General features: G+C 36.7%; 1 protein-coding gene across 2 annotated transcripts in view; it reads left to right on the forward strand.

Moving 5' to 3' along the window:
* The window catches only part of RUNDC3B (RUN domain containing 3B), a 41,881-nt gene extending 21,861 nt beyond the window's left edge, over positions 1-20,020 (forward strand). The window contains exons 9-11 of one of the 2 annotated variants that reach the window (XM_030445382.1): positions 15,760-15,906; positions 16,259-16,374; positions 19,875-20,020. In XM_030445382.1, the coding sequence (XP_030301242.1) occupies positions 15,760-15,906; positions 16,259-16,374; positions 19,875-20,020 (409 nt within the window). The remainder of the gene's footprint in view (positions 1-15,759; positions 15,907-16,258; positions 16,375-19,874) is intronic. The other variant, XM_030445383.1, reaches the window with a different exon arrangement.
* The last annotated feature ends 1,193 nt before the right edge of the window (positions 20,021-21,213 follow it).

A 21,213-nucleotide genomic window follows, 5' to 3' on the forward strand; every position in this document is an offset into this window, starting at 1 on the left:
CCAAGTGCAAGGTCCTGAACCTGGGTGAGGGAAATCCCAAGCACAAATACAGGTTTGGTAGAGAATTGATTGAGGTCTGTCCTGAGGACAAGAACTTGGGTGTGTTGGCTGACGAGGAGCTCAACATGAGCCATCAGCATGTGTTTGTTACCCAGAAAGCCAACTGTATCTTTGGCTGCAGCAAAAGAAGCATGGCCAAGCAGGTTGAGGAAGGTGATTCTCCCCTTCTACTCTGCTCTCATGAGACCCCACCTGGAGTACTCTGTCTGCTCCTGCAGCTGCCAGCATAGGAATGAGTACAAAGCTGTTGATGTGAGTCCAGAGGAAAGCCACAAAGGTGATCAGGGAGCTGGAGAACCTTTCCTATGAAGACAGGCTGAGAGAGTTGTTTTGGGGAGAAGGCTCTGAGTAGACCTTATAATGGCTTTCCAGTATTTGAAGGGGCCCTACAGAAAAGCTGGGAAGGGACTTTTTACAAGGCCATGAAGTGATAGGACAATGGGTAATGCTGTTAAACTGAAAGAGGGTAGATTAAGTTAGACATTAGGTAGAAATTCTTTTACATTGGAATAGGCTTCCCAGGAAAGCTGTGGCTGCCCCCTCCCTGGGAGTGTTCAAGGCCAGATTGGATGGGGCCTTGAGCAACCTGATCTAGTGGGAGGTGTGCCCCTTGTGCAAGGAGGATGGAACTAGATGATCTTTAATGTCCCTTCCAGCCCAAACCATTGTATGATCTCTTGGCAACCATTTAAAAAATAAATAAGAAGTAACTTCCTTTTGAACACTTTTTAAAATATTAGGCAGGAGAGAATAAATAAATAATTATTTTGCTGGTAGAGATTCTGTTTTGTTTATGTGGGGCTCAGACACAATAGAAGTTTACCCAGTAGTCCTAAAAATACTCAAGCTGATGAAGGAGTTTGCTAGTCACCTTTTCTTCAATTCAAGGCAAAAAGATAAGACAGCAAGAAAGGGCTTAATTTTTCAATAGCATAAATGACTACCAGTATGAATATTTGAGTATCTTATGATCCTTACATAGTTTATTCTCCCAGCCCTGTTTGTTGGGCAGAGAGCTACTGCAGAAACCCCTCTGGTAATGCTTAAAACTCATAGCGATGGATGGCTCACTATATGATGATAAATTGCCACAAGACTGCTTTTGTATGCATCTGCAGTAACTGTATGTTCCATTCTGTTCATAACAATTACAAAATAAATTATTTTACCTTATTACTGGATTAATTTGTATGGTCTGGGCTCTGAAGTAAAATGGAAGTCATCTGTGGCCTTTGAATCAGTCCAGGTTGAAGAGAATATAATGTAGACTTTGGGGTATTTTGGTTCACTCTGCTTAATGTCTCACAGAGACAACATTTGGATGGATCTTTTCTATGCAGTAGAAAGTATTTCTAGCTTGGAAAGAAAGATGTATTTTTTTTTCCTTTCAATTTTTTCCCCCTTCTGATCTCTGTCTTGTGGTAGGTCCTTTTATTGCCAGTGCTTGAAATGGATTTTATGAAAATCCTCAGGAATACAGCATTTGCATTGTAGTTATGTTAATTTCAGAGTTAAAGGGAAAAAAAAAGTTTATTTAAGGCTTTTTTTTTTCTTTTTTCTTTTTTCTTTTTTTCTTCTTTTTTCTTCTTTTTTTTCTTCTTTTTTTTCTTTTTTTCTTTTTTTTCTCTTTTCTTTTTTCTTTTTCTTTTTTCTTTTTCTTTTTTCTTTTTTTTCTTTTTCTTTTTTCTTTTTTCTTTTTTCTTTTTTCTCTTTTTTCTTTTCTCTTTTTTCTTTTCTCTTTTCTCTTTTTTCTTTTCTCTTTTTTCTTTTCTCTTTTCTCTTTTCTCTTTTTTCTTTTCTCTTTTTTCTTTTCTCTTTTTCTTTTCTCTTTTTTCTTTTCTCTTTTCTCTTTTCTCTTTTCTCTTTTCTCTTTTTTTTTTCTTTTTCTTTTCCTTTTTTCTTTTTCCTTTATTCTTTTTCCTTTATTCTTTTTCCTTTATTCTTTTTCCTTTATCCTTTTTCCTTTTTCCTTTTTCCTTTTTCCTTTTTCCTTTTTCCTTTTTCCTTTTTCCTTTTTCCTTTTTCCTTTTTTCCTTTTTCCTTTTTTTTCTTGTTTCTTTTTCCTTGTTTCTTTTTCCTTGTTTCTTTTCCTTGTTTCTTTTTTTTCTTTTTCCTTGTTTCTTTTTCCTTGTTTCTTTTTTTTTCTTTTTCCTTTTTCCTTGTTTCTTTTTCCTTGTTTCTTTTTCCTTGTTTCTTTTTCCTTGTTTCTTTTCTCTTTTCTCTTTTCTCTCTTTTCTCTCTTTTCTCTCTTTTCTCTCTTTTCTCTCTTTTCTCTCTTTTCTCTCTTTTCTCTCTTTTCTCTCTTTTCTCTCTTTTCTCTCTTTTCTCTCTTTTCTCTCTTTTCTCTCTTTCTCTCTTTTCTCTCTTTTCTCTCTTTCTCTCTTTTCTCTCTTTCTCTTTTCTCTTTTCTCTTTTCTCTTTTCTCTTTTCTCTTTTCTCTTTTCTCTTTTTTCTCTTTTCTCTTTCTCTTTTCTCTTTTTTCTCTTTTCTCTTTTTCTCTTTTTTTCTTTTTTTCTTTTTTCTTTTTTCTTCTTTTTGTTGCTTTCAGTGGCATGTAAGCTTTTGAGAGAGACCTGTTTTTCTGTTCTTGAGTTCTTTTCTGAACTTACTGATGCAGTTAATGATTCATGTTACATTTCATTAGCCTCCCTTATTTTTTTTGGGCGGGGGGGGGGGTAGGGGAGGGGTCTGAGTTAATGTAAACCCACTCTGATAATTGGAAATTTTGAATGTTCAGACCTCCTTTTAATTTTTAGGTGAGTTATATGCAGCCAGACTGGTCTAAAGATATGTCTTTGGGGTTTGTTTGCTGTCCTCTGTAAAGACTCAAATTGTGGAGCAGTTTTTGTTGTATCTTGGCAGTGCGTTCTTGTATAGCTGTTTGAGACACTGCAGTCAGAAACCTGGACACTTAAGTACTTGGAGAGAGAGGTATAATTTTGCATTGTTACTGCTCTGAGTGTAGCAGGACTGTCAGATAAACACTTCCTAAAGTGTATTAGGAACTTATAGTTCCTTACTGGGGAGAGGGAAGGGAAGAAATATTTCTGGCAGGTTTCTGATGGTGAAGACGAGTCATAGTTAAAATCTTTTAATTATTCTTACATACTTGGCTTTTTTTTCCTTATTTATTTAATTCTAACCTGGCAGCAGCATATGTTGTATCACTAATGTAACTGTAATAAAGCATGAGTTTTGGCCAATTGCTTTTTATGGTCCCACTGTTTTAGAATGTTCATGTAATTCCAAATTTTAGTGTTTTGCTCCCCTACCACTACTAGCATTTTGAAATAATGAATGTATTCTGTAATCTTTCTGAATTCTTTACCAGCAGCTAAGAGCAAGTTTGGGATTGTAACTCTGCCCAAGTCATATTACATTACTGTTTGTAAAACTCTGAGATCTCATTTAGAATCTTTTGCTGTGTAATGGAAACTATTATAAATAAACATTGTACATTGTCTTTTTAATGATACTTTTCTATTCCTCTGGCTGTTGTTGTTAAGGTAGCAAGTTCTACTGTTTCAAATTTGTGTTAAGTAAGTATTTGCTGATTCCAAAGTCAAAATGTTTTTATGTATATTTTCAATGGATTTGGGCAGAATCTATGTCTAGGTTTGCCTTCCTCCAGAAAAAAGTGGGAGTGGAGAATAGAGATCTGACAGTATAGGTTGTATTGTTGCTGACTTGGAAACCAGCTAACACTAATTATCAATAAGGCCTTCAGGTTATATGTTGAATTTACTATAGAAAAACTTTTCCATATTTACATTTAATAAAATAGTTTGCTGTAAAGCATGAAATAACTATGGAAATAGGAGATTGGAGAAATGTGGAAATAATTTTTGTTTTACAGCTGCTATGCAAAACTTACTGTTCTACAATTTTCAGTATTCTTAGTTTTTTCTTACATGCTTGAGCATCCTGAGAACAACACAGTTTTCAGGTTACTTAAAAGTTATTTTGTGGATCTCAATACTAGTTTGTGGAAAATAGTGAGTCTGACAATTTATCAAATTAGTTTCTCACTCTTTAACACTTTTTGTCTCAATTTAATTGGATTACTCTGTTGTATGTTCACCTATCTGAGGACTGGAGGTCTCATTTTGCTGTCAGGTATGTGATGGCAAATCATGTTAGAAAAGTGAAACAGCAATCTGTTCATCAGTCAGAAATAATTAAACTAATGTACAGGTGATCAGGCAGAAGGTTCAGACGAGACATTAGAAAACATTTCTGTACTGAAAGGGTGTCCAAAGACTGCAACAGCCATCCTAGAGAGGTGGACAATGCCTCAAGCCTGTCAGTGTTTAAGAAGCATTTGGATAATGCCCTTAACAGCATCCTTTGACTTGGTCAGCCCTGAGTTGGTCAAGTAGTTGGACTACAGGATTGGTTTAAGTCCCTTCCAACTGGTTCCGTTCTGTTCTAAAAACAGCTTCCTCTTTGATCACACTTCAGCATCTCGAGATGGACTAATTGCCTTGTAATGTGTCAAGTGTAATATGTATGATCAATATAAATGATGAGGCATGTTCTGGCTTTTGGTTGCTTTCTTCAGAGGTGTTTGCCATCACTGGGACATGGCTGTGGTTGAACATTAGAGAATGGTGCTTTTGAATCCATTCTTCTATAGAAATGGTGTATTTATATAGTGAGGGTGGGGCAGTTCTTAAGGCCTTAGTTCTTCAAACTAACAGCTTCTTCTAAGTGCTTAAAAATAACAGCTCATGAGAGGAAGGCCAAGAGAAGCCATTGATCCATGGTGTGTCTAACTGAAGAAAACAGTCTGAATTTTGTAACATTCATTGATGGGAGAGTGATCTTAAATTATCAAGGAACTGTATCCCTGAGTATTCAAAGCCCACAGAGGCAGCCATTGCTTCCTCCTCTAATGTCCTACAAAGAAGCACTGAACATCTTTTGGAGTAGAAAGATATTTGATTGTGCACCCTCCCAGTAAAAAAGTTCTAAGCACATCCCATCAGGTATAGGTATATTCATTTATTAATAAATTATGTGTACTACTTACTGCTATATTATGTGCATTATAAAGCAAACACAAAAATAGAAATTTAAAAGGATGATATGAAGATGAAATAAACACTTTTTTCCCCCCCCAATTATTAACAACACAAAAGCTGTTTTCTTCCTGTAACCTTGTCTTGCCCTGGTGTTTCATGGAGTGGTAAGTGGAAGGAAGGAAAGTCAAGAAAATTTCTCAGTGTTTGGAATTCTGTCTTTGGTTATGGCACAAATAAGACTCAAATTAAATTGTAGGGATATTCATGACTTATACTGTATTCAGCTTGTTGGTATAGTTAAGTTATAGTTAAGTTGGTATAGTTAAGAATTTTTTGTATGTTTTAGCAAAGCTGAAAGCTACGTTTATTTAATTTGTCTGGCTGCTGCTTCAGAATCAGTCAGTCTTTTCAAGCCAAAACAGCACTTGTACTTCATTCTTAGTATTTGAATACTGCTGTCTGATAGATCCAGCAATACTGGAGTTCCTGTCTGGATTATACAAATGTCTTTGTGAACACAGGAAGTGACAATTTAGTTGCAACCCTGAGAGACTGTTTCAGTGACCCTTTTATTACAGTAAATGTTCTGTGTATTTTTCCCCTCCTGTGTTATATACAGCTGGTCATTTCACACTTTTCCAGGCATTGACTGTTGGACTGCTCTGGCCACACACCTCATTTTCCCTGTGTTAGCACTTGATAGAGTTAATCTGCATTCGCCTTTTGGATTAGCCCATCAGCTCGCTCTCAGCAGCACCTGAACACAGCCACAATAGTTCTGTGAGAGCTAAAGGAAATTCATACATGTTTAAGTCCAGGCAAAATAAGCTTCTCTGTTTCAAATACAGCATGCCATATCAGATCTATTATGGAGTACTTAAAGGAAGATTTACTGTATTCTTTGTTGCAATGGTAATTCCTTTCCAAAGATTGACTATGCCCCATTTGATTGAAAACCTTGCTTCTGAAAAGAGTATCTGTACTTTTCCTTGCTTTGTCAAGATTCTCTTTGTAAAAGCTCTAGAACCTTCAGAGTGCTGCCAAAAATATTCTGCCCAAGATCAGGCAGGAGCAACTCATAGATGAAGTCACAGCAAACTCCTCCTTGTAGAGGATGTAGGCTACAACTGTGCTGTCAGGTACAAAGCAGAGAAAAATTTGTTCAAGGAAACTGAAGCAGAAGGGTCTGAGCAGAGGCTTTCAAGTTTAGCCTGGGTTCTGTGTCTTCTGAGATAAATGTTAGATGTGAGTTTCTTGCCTTTGTAATTCTCTCTCTTTAGCACTCTTACCTTCTTTCTCAAATAGTTGACTTGTAAGGCTTTTTTTTTTTTTTACTATTTTTTTCAATTTGAAGAAACTCGAATGCCTCAACTGCAAAAATGCAGTAAATCAAATCTGTTGTAGCTGCTTTATTTTGTCACTGAAAGGAACTGGGAGATTAAAATTTAATGTTTGATCTTCTTGGTGGATTTCTTTCCTAGAATGTCAAACCTCAGAATGCTAATCCTTCTTTCCTTTTAAAGCTTTCATGGATCCTTGCTATCAAACTGTAATTCATTTTAGCCATGCTTTTTTGTGTGTAATTCTTCCTCCATGTCCTTGCTTTCCCTCAAGTTTGCAGCAACAGTTTTAAATCCGTAGTATTTTAGTCTGGTCTGTTTCCACTGAGGTGGAAACCTGTGAGGACACGGGAGTTTCCTTTTTGCTTAAAAGTAAACCAGGAAAAAGTTCATCTGGGTGTAGTACCCAGACAGACAGACTCCTGCAATGTGGAGTGGAGCATGTAGTGAGGCAGAGCAAAAAAAAAAAAAAATTATGCAGAATTAAACAAAATTGCAGCCAAGCCTCCAAGATGATGAAGGATACACTGGTCTTCGAGGGACTGCATGGGTTTAGGTCACAGCGGGAAACCCAAAGGTCCTGGATTGATAGCCTGAACAAAATGTCTTAATCTCCAAGATGCAGTAGATTTGGAGGGATTTATGTTTAAACCCCATGCTTTAGTATATCATTCTGAACTTTAAAAAAAGAGGTTAAAAAGGTTTATATTAAAATAAATATTAAACTTTTAAAAAGTTAAACTTCTGAAGTTAGTGATGTCTTCAAGGACAAAGTCATAAAGTCAGGTGTGTTGGTATATTCACAGCAATTTTTTTTTTTTTTAATTGACATAAGCATGGCAATGTATACCCTTCTGTGAGTCTTTAATATTTAATACTAAAGTCTGTTTTTAAAGTGGTGTGCTTTCTCTTTTCTCCCATGGCTACACCTGTGTGGATAAAGGCTTTGCATTTAAGTAGCACGCAAGAAGTTATTTGGACATTAGTGTTTCATTCATTCCAAATTTCAGTATCTTTATTCAGTGTAGAATTTATAAGGTTGGGAGGAGGGAGGAATAAGGCCTTTCAAATAATAATAATGAATTATTTGAATTGTATCTTTGTACCGTATTGTATCTTGTATTGTATCTTTGAGGGCCTTGATGCAGTGCAATAGCAAATGATGTGCATTCCCAGTAGGCAAGCATCTTGTATGGATTATGGAGTTTCTTCCTCTGTAAATTCAGAAAGTGCCTGAATTGTGACAAAACATCATCAATGACAAAACAAACATCAATGTCTTCATCTTGTAATTCCACAAAGAGAATTACATCTAAAATGGGTGAAGCTGAGGCTTTGTTTTCATAAAAGTGTTGGAATAACTTGATACTTAATGAAAATGGACAAGATGGAGAACATCAAAAAAAGTAGAGTACAGTCATGGTGGATAATCATTAACTCCTGGACTCTGATAATAGAGACTGAATTTGATCTCTGTGCTTTACTGATTTAGATAAATAAACTTGTAATATAATTTGCTTCAGAGAGTCCCAATTTTTCTTCCTTCATTTCTTATCCTTTGTATTCATACACTGTACATTTGCTTCTATATTCAGAAAGGTACTGTTGGGAAAAGCTAGTATTTGATAAAGCTTGTACATAAATTCAAAGAATTAAAAAGTTATTTTTACATTCTTCTAATATTTTTAATGAGAGTTATGTGGAGTTCAGTACCGAACTAAATGGACTTTAATGACAAATAGTAAAAATATAACCATATTTTTTGAGGCTAGAAAAAATAGGGCTAGGTTAAAATGGTGAGAAGCTAGCTCTGTGCTTGCAGAGATGCTACTTTATCACTGCTACACTGTAGCAGACAAAGACTCTTCAGACAGCAAACGGATATTAAAATTATCCTAGACTTAAGTTTTATTTGGCTTCAGTAAATCAATTGACAATGGAGCTTCATTCAGTTAAGAAGGAATAGAGAAATCCATTTCATACTTTCAAAACAAAATTAAAAGTTTTTCTAAAATACAAATAGTTTTACCTAAAGAAAGGTGATTTACAAGTCAGAGCCACTGAGATGTTTTGAGTTTTTTTAATTACTGTATTTGTGCTGAATTTGCACTGAATTTAGGATTCAGCTTGTCTTTCTCTGAAATCCAGTTCATCCTGCAAATGCTTTAGACTTTGAAGCTCTGTCTTACTGTTTGCAGAATTTGGCAGTTTTATTAATTCCAATTCAGCTATTAGGAAGAACTCACATTTCTTGTGGCTTGCTGTTTTTTCTTTTCCTTTTTTTTTTTTTTTATTTTATTTTAACCCATCAAATTATTCAGTCATTCCAAGTCAACATTCCCATATTCAGTTTTTTGTAATTAGAAAATTGCATTAGAAAGGAGGCTTACAGACAAGTATCTGCCAAGACAAGCATATGGATAGAAGAGCCATCTTACGGCTATAATGTTGGGATATCTCTGCTCAGACTCGTGGTGGCTTAATATGCGAGTGGAAGTTTTAAAAAGTGGTTGTTCTGTCAACTCAAAGTCTACCCAATTTACCATTTTGTGGTTTGTACTGCCTTTTTTTAGTGGACCTAAGGGAAGCATATTAAAATGGCAAATTATGAAGACCACCACTGGTTTTGGTAAAGTTTTTTTGATCTGTTCTGAAGGAAGATCTTTATTTTTCTTCCCCTGCCCTCCACCCCCATAGAAATGTTCTTTCAGAAGGCCTTCAGCTATAGACAGGTAATTTGTATTTACACAACTGATGTGGTAACAAATAAAAACAAGCCCCGAATGACAAGCTCAGTTTGAGAGGACGTTTACTAAAAGCAAGTTTCATAAGCTGTCAAAGAATAGCTGCTTGCTCAGAGTCCTCCATTTTCCAGCAGAAAGGATCTGCTGATTGAACAACTGAGTTATTTTATTCAACTGTTTTGTTGTAAATCATATTCAGTATTTTTCTTTTTTTCAGTCAAGATGCACTATATGGGGAAACTGGCTGCGTTGTGGCTGTTCTCCTCCTCCAGAAGAATCAGGTGTGGTTATTTTTCCAAGGACGTGAAGAGTGTTGGTCATGCATTGCAGTAGTATTTCAGTGAGCACCCATAAAGTTAACATACTGCAGTGTGTTTTGATCCATTCTGGATGTCTGTATTCTGAAGTAAAATCTCCAGCGTAATTGGACTGGAATTTAAGTATCAAGCTTCTGGTGTTTCTGCCAAAACTGGTTTATCCAGGTTGCTCCCAAGGTCAAGGAGATCAAAAGCTGTATAAAATTGATGACAGTCGTTTTTTTACTGGAAAATATATTTCAAGATCTCTAGGAGATCATAAAGGAGGACAAAAAGGTTGCTGAAGAAGCTTCAAGGAGATCTGTTTTGTGGCACTACTCAAGCCTTTGCTGTGACACATGAAGATGAGGTGGTCAGTCAGAGTAAGGCAATGCGGTGCAGTAGGACATACCTGTTTTTTTTTCACTGCAGCAGCTGCCATTAGAAAGTCTGCTGGGATCTAACTGCTCTGGCATCTAAATTGGGCAATGCTGTGTCTGGGCACAGGGCACAAACCAGAGAGAGGTGATACATTGCAAAATTTGCTGGTAAGTACCAACTTTTCATACCTGCTGATCTAATTTCTCAAAGTCCAATGACATACCAGTCCAGACAGCTCCCTGTCTTGCTGAAGTACTGACAGTCTGATAGTTCCCTTTTATTTTAGAGTTGCTCTTACAGATTTCAGTTATATTCATGTATGCTATCAATTTGAGTTTGCATTCCATATTTCCTGTCCTAAATAAAGTTTTTAAAAGCTTGTTCTTTCTTATTACAATGTTCTTTTATTTTTTTTAAGCTTTTATTTTCACTTTTCACTACTCAGGTAGTTCTTGAACTGGAGCACTCATCTGATACAATTCCCTTTTTTAGGGAATTAGTCTGTTTGGTTTATTTCCTGTCTTCATCTGCTGGTAGGAGGGCAAATTGCCAACTGGACTGGCATTTCCTGGATTTGGAGAAATTAAACTTGCAGGTAAGAAATTACTGGTTTTTCATAGGTATAATTGGAAACAGAACTGACTTTATTAAACAAAAAAAATTTCTGTAAATGGGCCTTTTAGAATAGCCTTCTAATGGAATGCATCTGGATTTTATCCAAGGGAAACTGGAAAAATTCAATCTTGCCAAAACGAGACCAGAAATTTTCTGTGGTCACCAAGATAGGATTTTTCAGTATTAGCTTGGACTGAATTTGAGATTAAAACTTACTTACTTATTCTTAAATTCCCAGAGGTAACATAGTTCCTGTATAGTGAGTGGCCAAAGATAATCACCTTTTTAGAGAGTATCTGTTTTACATGCAGAAACCCCACATCCAGGTTGTCATTTGTCCCCATTTCCCACTGCAAAGGAGTGAATCAAGTTACACTTTAAAAATGCAGAAGTCTTAGATGTGTTAATTCAAAGGAGTAATTTCTTATCCTTTGGCAGCTGAGCTGCCAAAAACGATGCTATTGCAAACAGAACTACTTGAGGGATTGCCTTATAAATTAAATAAATTTCTAAAATCTAAAAAAAAAAGGAAGAAAAAAAACCAACGATCATTTTGTTGCTCCATTTTCAGAGTGGCTTCTACGTGATTGTGCCAACACTGTAGGGGCAGCATGCTGTGGAGTAGGGATGGAAATGAGCAGTAATTTGTCATTTGTATTTTACTGTTGCATGTGTATCATAATTAATTATATTCTGCTTGTGCTTAATAAGTAACTTCTAAATAATAAACCATTAAATAAACATATGAACTAAAATAATAAAAGTTAAGGAAATTAGGAAGTAAATATTCTGGTGAATACCTGGCAAAGACAGGGCCAGTGAACAGTAGTGAAGAAGGATGTTTACTGGAAGATTTCACTTATCTCACTTTTCCCTTCTTAAATACACAGTTAAAACCCTGAAAGTCAAAACCAGGCAGAGATGTTTCTGACAATAGCTTTATAAGCCTGATATTAATACTCTGGTTGTTGCTGATATTCTTGAATTCACCTAAGTAAATTTACAGGCCTGGAGGGGAGTATGTATCTGCACTCCAAGCAGACACTTATTCCTAACTTGGGTATCAGTTAGTGTTCATTAGTTAATGAATCATCAGCATTCATTTTTAAGAGGCAGGAATTCATTAGCAGGATGTTTTCACTGAATACTTTTTGTCTGCTAAGAGGAGATGAATTTAAATAGCAGTTCCTGATGTAAGCGAAATATTTGTTCTTTTTTAATGATGTATTCTACTATTATGTTCTCATTTCTTTGGCTGCTTGTTTTTCAGGTTATTAGTTGCAGCTGCATTTGGAATTTGTATGGAGTTTTTCTTTAAAACCCCACCATGATTAAAATGTAACTGAAACAAAGTATCCTGATCTAACCTGGTGAGACTGTGTATCTTATACTTCCCTTATATATGGGCACAATGGAAAAATCTATGCTGTGAAGTAACAAAGGATATTTGATCACTTTAAAAGCCAAGTTTTGAAAATATTGTCTCCAGTATCACCAATGCCTGTTTCCTGTAATAAATCACAAAAAGCATTTTGCTGGGTTTGCCTCACCCCTCTTCAGTATGAAAATAGCAAGTCAGCAATCACCTCCAAAGGAATTAGAAGTACTCTTTGCCTGCCTGTCGCCCCTTCATTATTTCTTGATTTTTTGTGATGTTTTTCAGAGCTCTAAACATGATACAAAGTTACCTTAAAAATATTTATTGGGGTGAGGATTGCTCAGGGTAAAAATGTTGGCAGCAAGAGAAAAACATGTATTTTCTTTCTGTAGATCACAAACGAGCTTCTGATACTTTTTGCCAAAATTACTATAAAGAGATGGAAATGATTGTGGATAGACAAGAGACCAGTTAGTGGATGGAGGGGAAAGTTCACAGGTTTCCACATAACCAAGATTTTTTTTGCCTTGATTAGGTGATGTATCACCAATCGGTTTAACCCTGTTGCTCTTATAATAAAATATTATGTATTTTACCTGCTTTACACAAATTTTTACTCTCCATAGTCTCACCATGTTAGCCCAGGATGCCCTATTCAGCCATATTGCACATGTGCCTTTCTTTAACAAAAAATAATACATACAATCTCTTAAGATCAGTTTTATTCTCCATGTACCAACTAGCTTCCTGAGATTACTGGTAGAAGCCATTGTTTTTATCACTATTACAGCTTGTTGTAATATGCTCATTCCCTTGTTTTCACTCAGACTTGGCTGTATTTCCTTATTTTTTAATTTCTCTCTATAGTAAGCACTTCTCTCTCTCTCTTAGCTTTTGTTTTCCCTTTTTGGAATATCCTTGCTTTTACTCATATATTACATGGCTTAACATATTGTCTACAAACTTTATCTTGCATCATTCTTAAATCATTTCTTCTTCTGAAAGCTTTTCTATGCCAAACTTACTTTGATATACTACCAGATAAATAACTTTTAATAGTAATATTCTTCTTCTAGTTAAAAAGCCTGAGAGTAAACACCTAGAGGAAAGCAGCCTAGAGTTGACCAACCCTACTTACAGTGGTTGTGTTCTGAGGAACAAGAGTGCTACTGTAGAAATTCAGTCTGCCTTGGATAAAAAAATCTTTTGATAGCTCTTACTTTCTAGAAAGAGCTCCTCTTTTCTGACCAAGAACAGGACAGCACTCAATAATCTTGTGCAGCATGTTTTCACATTGAGTGTTTTGGTATCTGCCTGCTTTTATTCTTTAAAAACTGGTCATATTTCCTTCATTTCTAAACACCTATAGTAAATGCATTTGTCTCAAATTTTTTTTTTCTTCCCATTTTTGAATAGCAGGATCATTTTTGCCTCAGTGATTAAGAGTCTGAGGATGGTGTATGCTGTGTAGATGTGGCACACAGGGACATGGCTTAGTGGTGGATTTGGCAGTGTTAGGTTAACGATTTGATGCAATGATTTTAGGGGTCTTTTCCAACCTAAATAATTGTATGAGTCTGTGCAGTTTAATAGTTTGACTCTTAAAAGAAGAATATGCATAAATTGATACTGTCTTTGTTTATCCTGAGAGAATTGCTGTTTGCAAGCATCGCCTTTAGTCTTTGCTGCAGTGGAATCTCATGATACTTAAAAAATAGCTGCAATAGAGCACATAGCTAAATAATCTACAAGGCTGAAAAAATGGGTGGTGACTACTACCACCTGCTATGAACATTTCGTCTAGCTTCCTATTGTCTAGAGTTCTATTTTATATGTACTGGATACTGTGTTTGTACTGATTTTTTATATTTGAAGTTATTTTTACATTTTTTAAGGATTCAAAATAAAAGCATAGCAGATTTAAGAAGAGAATAGCTAGTTCTGTTTCCTGCTTGTGCCTGATTTTCTTCCTGAGTATGGTTGAGTGGTTGAGTAGTGATCTACTGAAACGTTGATTAAAAGTTGTTATGCTAAAATTCCTGCAGCAGTTTGGCAAGGCTTTGTTTTAGAATTTCTTTGCCACACAGAAACGGTGAAATTTCAGGTTACTATAGCATAAAGATTTGTGCAAAAAGACTCAAGTTTTGAAACCTATGTAAAATGCCAAAATTCCATTCTTAGCAACTTGTCTGTAGATGTGTGGTATTCTCATCTTTGCTCAACAGTTTTATTTAATAATAACTTGCACTGCTGCTGAGTTGTGTAGTGATAACATACAGGAGTTGTCCAAATGGGAATGTGTTATATGGACATGAATTTGCATTCAGTGACTGTGTGTATAGTTGCTAATAGAAACTGTGTCCTGTCACAGAAGTTCTATGAGAACATACAAGGAGTCTTTCTGAATAAGGAGGCAACATAGTCTCACTGACTAACCTCGTAAGAACTTGCTGGGTTGCTGTTTTGCTGTACTCAAATCAACATGGCTTTAACAGACTTGTTTAATGCTCCATGTATCCCTGGGATTAGAGAAATGACATGGAGAAGTGAATACCATACAAAGTATTTGAAATAATTGAGAGCTTTAGGTTATCAGCATGACATTCCAAAGTGTATCTCAGTGATTATTCCTACAAACCCCTTAGGGAGGAGGGATGTGGGGGGAGGGCAGTCCTAGGGTAGAAAAAGTTTGTTGTAGGTATGCTTGGGGAATTCATCATCTTGAGAAAGGTTTCTTGAAAATAGTTTTGCTCATTTTAGTAGTGTTTCCACCACTTTCTCTTACAAAATTGCTGTGCATCTGTGTCCTTTCAAACTCAGCTACTAAAAAATTCCCAATGAACTCGCTATTGTCCTACCTCATTCTGTGGTAAATTGTGGCTCTTTGGGTGGTGGTATTTGTCCTTACTAAGGTTTTTGTCTAAACAGTTCAGAATAAGAACTGTATTGTAAAAACAGACCTGTTGACAATGTTATTTATGAATTCACATAAATATATGTATACCATGAATTTTAATTTTCTCTTTTGTTTGGCATTTCAGATAATAAAGATAAAAAAGAGACTGATGTGGCACTCAGTGCCATGGTCTGGAAACCACATTGGTAGTGGATTAAGGGTTGGAGTTGATGATCTCAGAGGTCCTTTCCAACCTGACTGTTTCTGTGGTTCTGTGATGACAGGAGGGCATTTGGCTTTGAACTCCTGAATAAATTCAGTGTGGAGATCCAGGACAATAACTCCACCAGGCCACAGTCAAAGTTGTTGTAAAGCAGCATTCTACTATTGCCTAGGATTTTTGAATGGAAGGATTTCTGGGATTACAGATAACAAGCAGTATTACTTTTGTTTCTAGAGTTATTCCACAGGAGTATAAGAGTAGGCTGGAGGTTGCCTTGCACTAGTGGAAAAAGCTGATTTTGGAGCCTGAAGAACCATGTACTTTCCTTATTTCTTTGTGACTTTTGGCAGATGATTTCCAATATTGGCATATTGGCTTCCTTGTTCTTAGAATTTTAGAAAATTGGTCTGCTTCATGGGAATATGAGGCAAAACCCAATTTGAACACGTGAGGTAGTCAGTTAATACATTTTCTGTAATTTAAAAATCTAAATTTCTGGAAACCGTAAGGTGTTACATTTTACTTGAAAGCATGTAATACAATCAATGTATCTGGTTTGTAATTCATTCTGTGAAAGTACTGGTGAAGTGGGTGTGCAGACTGGAAAAAAAAAAAAAAAATTGGACAGTAAAACTATGCATTCTCATAGTTGTTTCCCCTAGGAAAAAATGAAGAGTTTAAGATACTGTATGAAAATTGCAGTCTTTTGGTTATTCTATATAGAACATCTACTTGTTTTACTTTCTGTACCTGAAAGAATTGCATTTAATAGACTGAGATTTAATGCTTTTTGTATTCACAGGACTGTGTTAAAGAATAATGACTTGAGATCAAGGCAAGAATTAACTACTCACCTCACCAATCAGTGGCCTTCCCCAGGAGCTCTGGATGTCAATGCTGTTGCCTTGGACACTCTGCTCTACAGAAAGCACAATCAACAATGGGATGAGTAAGTTGAATATTTATTTTAATTCACCTTTGGAGGAACAGGAAAACTCAAAATTATACATTACCCATAGTGTACTCTGAGAGGGACTGTATTGGAATTACCTACTACAATGCACAAGGATCAGCTGGCAGAAAAAAAAAATCACAAAAATTTCTGCCCTTTGGATTAATAAAAAAAAAGGAAAATTATTGCCTTAGGCAAAAACAGTGGCTTAGGGAAAAAGAACAATAACAAAAGTTAATTTTTCAGCTCTTAAACTGCCCACTATTTTTTAGAAAACTTTTTAAGGACAATTGGAGCTATCTGATTAGATCTTTAAATGTGTTGCTATTCAGTATTAATTGCTTTGCAGAAAAAGTTTTCAAAGTCTGGATCAACTGTCAGCAGAAGTTAGTCTTTCCCAGTCCTCTCTGGATCCAGGTCACTCCCAGGATGGGAAGCAGGATGGAATGAATTTGTTAAATGAAGGTACAGTGCCAGCCCAATGGCTTCATTTTATTTTGTTATTCATAGCACTGTGAATGTGGTGAATTTTCAATGTGAACAAAATATACATTGAACAGCATATTTTTTCATTTTTATGTAATCTTTTTTTACTTTCCCTAAGGACTATGCTTCAAATAAGTTTGGGTTTATAAAGAGGTCCACCCAATAATTATAAGACTTCATGTTGTATTTAGAGCTAAGCTTCAAATATGTTGCCTGCTTTCCGTCACAGAACCAGAGACAGGTCCAGAGTTCTTGAAATTTCCTTTTTTAGTTTCTTAAAAAGAAAAATTAAAGGTGCACTGGTTTTGCAGCTTCCACTGTCATTCTTACATCATACATTCAACACTTATCTCGGGAGGTGCAGCCTGAGGGTGTTTCTGTTAAAATAGAGAGCATCATGATAGGAATCAGCATATCATAGAATCATAGAATTGGCTGGGTTGGAAGGGACCTCAGAGATCATCGAGTCCAACCCTTGAACCACCGTTGCGGTTGCTAGACCATGGCACTGAGTGCCACATCCAGTCTTCTTTTAAATATCTCCAGGGACGGAGAATCCACCACTTCAGTGGGCAGCCCATTCCAATGACGGATCACTCTTTCCGTAAAGAAATTCTTTCTAATATCTAACCTAAACTTCCCCTGGCACAACTTAAGTCCATGCCCTCTTGTCTTGTTGAAAGTCGTTTGGTAAAAGAGCCCAACCCCCACCTGGCTACACCCTCCTTTCAGGTAGTTGTAGAGAGCGATGAGGTCTCCCCTGAGCCTCCTCTTCTTTAGGCTGAACAACCCCAGTTCTCTCAGCCTCTCCTCGTAGGGTCTATGCTCGAGTCCCTTCACCAGCCTGGTTGCCCTCCTTTGGACCTGCTCCAGGACCTCGATATCCTTCCTGAACTGGGGGGCCCAGAACTGGACACAGTACTCAAGGTGTGGCCTCACGAGGGCTGAGTACAGGGGCAGAATCACTTCCTTGGACCTGCTGGCAATGCTGTTCCGGATACAGGCCAGGATGCCATTGGCTTTCTTGGCCACCTGGGCACACTGCTGGCTCATGTTCAGCTTCTTGTCGATCCAGACTCCCAGGTCCTTTTCTGCCTGGCTGCTCTCCAGCCACTCTGTCCCCAGCCTGTAGCGCTGCATGGGGTTGTTGTGGCCAAAGTGCAGGACCCGGCACTTGGCCGTGTTAAACCTCATCCCGTTGGAATCAGCCCAACTCTCCAGTCTGTCCAGGTCCCTCTGCAGAGCCCTCCTGCCTTCTAGTTGATCAACACTCCCCCCAGCTTAGTGTCGTCTGCGAATTTGCTGATGATGGACTCAATCCCCTCATCTAAATCATCAATGAAGATGTTGAACAGAACTGGGCCCAACACTGATCCCTGGGGGACACCACTAGTGACCGGCCGCCAACTGGATGCAGCCCCGTTCAGCACCACTCTCTGGGCCCGGCCCTCCAGCCAGTTCCTAACCCAGCACAGGGTGCTCCTGTCCAAGCTGCGGGCTGACAGTTTTTCCAGGAGGATGCTGTGGGAGACGGTGTCAAAGGCTTTGCTGAAGTCTAGGTAGACCACATCCACAGCCCTCCCCTCATCCACCAGTCGGGTCACCTGATCATAAAAGGAGATCAGGTTGGTCAGGCATGACCTGCCCTTCCTAAAAACCGTGCTGGCTGGGTCTGATCCCTTGCCCATCCTGCAGGTGCATATGAATGGCATACAAACACACAACATCCTTTCACAGTCTGTACGCCTGTCATAGTTCAGCTGCTCCATCTTCTGGGCAGTTGTGAAAAGCAGAAAAAATGTTGGAAGACTTCTGAAAAAATAGTATGGGTACAAAACATAAATTGCAGTATGAAATCCCTTTTGTATATGATGAAGTGTTAACTTTAAATAGACTTCATAGCACAGAGCAGTTCATAACTGTAAAATTTCTTGTTTTTCAGATACCAAGGCTGTAAAATTTAGAACATTTTAAAGATCATGAACAGCATTAAAATGTAAATTATTTCAAGTCAGCTTAGAGAAAGTAAAATAGAACAAGCACGGCTATTGTGAAGAGAGCTCTTATGCAGTTCTAATTTCAAATGTTTCTTTACTATATTGTTTCAAGTTATGCTTTGTTTTATCTTCTGTATATTAGTGTGTAAATTATCTTATGTAAAAAGTGTGGCAAAACCACTGATGATAACATTTTAGGTTATTATTTCAAGACTCTAAAGGCAGCATAACATCTCATATTTAAATTCCTGTGGTTCATCAGTACTTAAGCTCTAATGGAATTTTCTATTCACACTTGTTGAAATCAAAAACTGTGCCCAGCGTTATATTGCTCCTTGTGTATTCTGTGCCCTCAAATTGAATGTAGTCTTTTAAGGGTAGTTTTTATGGGAATAAAGATTTTTCTAAAAGTGAAGACTTTTTAAAAGAGCTAATCTAGTTCATTCTTTAGGAAACACTGTTCAGTCATTTCAAAATAGCTCAGTAGAGGAGAGACCTAGAATCTACTGGAAATTGCTAATAAGAGCCATAAATGTTGCAAGAGAACTACCTCTCTCTTTTTTCTTAATGAATTGTTGGACAGGATGCTATTGGTTTTCTCTTACATCCTTCTCATGAGATAAAATCTTTTATGTCACGAACAGGAAACACAATTTTAAGAAATACTTCTTCATAGATGTTATTTAAATTTTCTATTCATGGGTGGACTGTTATCAATGAAATCTTGGGCCTGTGACCTTTTAAAGTTGATTTTAATATGTAGTTTAAGGTCATCTTTTCTTTTCTGCAGGTGAAACAGAAGGATGAACTAGGGAGATGCTTGTAGATTAAATTCATTAGAGTGGAATAGTATATAGTATAGTTGACACAAAATAACTTTAATGGATATTTTGAGAAGGGAAGACATATATAGAAAAATTGTCCAATGCAGTCTCTTATACCTATAGAGATGTTTACTGTCAAGTATATTTGGATCTTGCACTCTTGCACTCTTTTCTCCAGTGTTTGGAGCCTGGAGTACTTCATTCAAATCACCAAGGATTAAAAAACAGAATGTGTTTATTTTTAATAAATTTATTCTGACTCCAGTTAATTCTACTCTTTTCTGAGGGATTCAAAATTAAATCTCTGGTACTGACGTTGTGTTAGCAATGTCACTTCCATTTATATATAATAAAATCAACTAAAAGCAGTGCTTGCATTAGTAACTTCTGTTCTGTGTGTGGTCAGTGGAGCCTCTGAATCTTCCCCTGTAAGAGACTGCCCATAGCCCAGCCTGTGATGCATGGGAAGGAATCTCTTTACTACCTGGACAGGGAAAGTATGGCATAAATTATGTCTTCCTGATTGTGTTTATAAATTATGTGTCTGCTGAAGCAGTAATATGTAATTCTTAATAGTGTAGGAGTCTATTCTTCCATTTTTTGTGGTCAGGTCATCTTGTGCTGTGAAAATAATTAGTTTAATTCTCATTCTTAACAGGGAAAGAAGACACTCCATCATTGCTTGGTCTTTGTGGCTCTCTGACTTCAGTAGCAAGCTACAAATCTCTCACAAGTCTGAAATCAAGTGAATATCTTGCAAGTCCCACAACAGAGATGACAAGTCCAGGCTTAACACCATCTTGAGATACACACGAGAAGGAAGAGCTTTGTGTTGTCTGCACTTAAATTATGTTCCATAAAATGACTTGCAATGAAGACTGCTAGTTCAAAATTTACAAATAAGCTGCTTTATTTTTCTTTTCATAGTTACCTGTTTAATTCACAAATTCTGTCAGTTTTCATTCAGACTTCTTTTTCCCCCAGAGGAATTTACAGATTTTCTATTTTAGTCTTGAATTATTTAAAGGTCTTGGTCAGGTACAGGACTTATAATCTGATGCTTATGACTGTTTCATTTTAAAATGAAACACTTGGAAATCAATTACCTACTGAACTGCCATGACCTTTGTTTCTCCTTGCAATGGCCTGGCCCTACTCCAGCCACGGTGCTTTTCTGCAGTGCTTTTTAATATCTATCAGCTCCTGCAGAACAGAATCCTTAATGCCAGTCTTGATAGGCAAATACATATTTTACCTAAAGAGCCAGCTTTACATCTGTGTGTGTTGCATAGGACCTCAAATAGCATAATTTAACTTCTCAACAGCTCTTCTCGGGGTGACTCAATGTTAGATTTTGCATTACTATCATGGCACATCGGAGATGTCTGAATCACACTGAAGAATCACACTGAAACACTCTTACTAATTCTTGAAGTTGCATGTGAATAACAAATGTAAGCTGATAATCCAAATCAGGCATACTTAGCAATTTGTAAATGTTGAGGAAATTCACTGAATGCTTTTGAGTGACCTGAGTTACAGGTAATCAAACATTATACAAGAAATTTATTGTTTCATTGGTCTTTCTAGAAAGATGGGGACTAAGGATAGTGGGTTTAGTGCCATGGGAAGCTTGCATCGTGTGCTTCTTGGCAAGATCTCAAGGAGAGTGAAAAAGAGGAAACAAAGACAATGTAATAACAGCTTTCTAGTCTTAAAGATTTTTCTCATCTCTGTAGTAGTGCAATAGGTATTGTTCTTGATCAGGTAATACAGCAGAATTTATGTAAGTTGTTTTTCTCAAATTGCTTGCCATTGATTTGAATTACTGAAGGGGGGGAAAAAGAGGGAGACATTTTTTAAATGAAACTAGATTTCCAGATTACCCTGTAGTTTCAAAGTTTGCAAATTAATTTTAAAATTGCAAACTATATTCTTAATTCTTTGTAAGATACAATGGATCCTTTATCTATGAATTTTGCTAATCCAAGCTATTG

The sequence above is a fragment of the Calypte anna genome, chromosome 2 (assembly GCF_003957555.1).
Source record: "Calypte anna isolate BGI_N300 chromosome 2, bCalAnn1_v1.p, whole genome shotgun sequence".
NCBI lineage: Eukaryota > Metazoa > Chordata > Aves > Apodiformes > Trochilidae > Calypte > Calypte anna.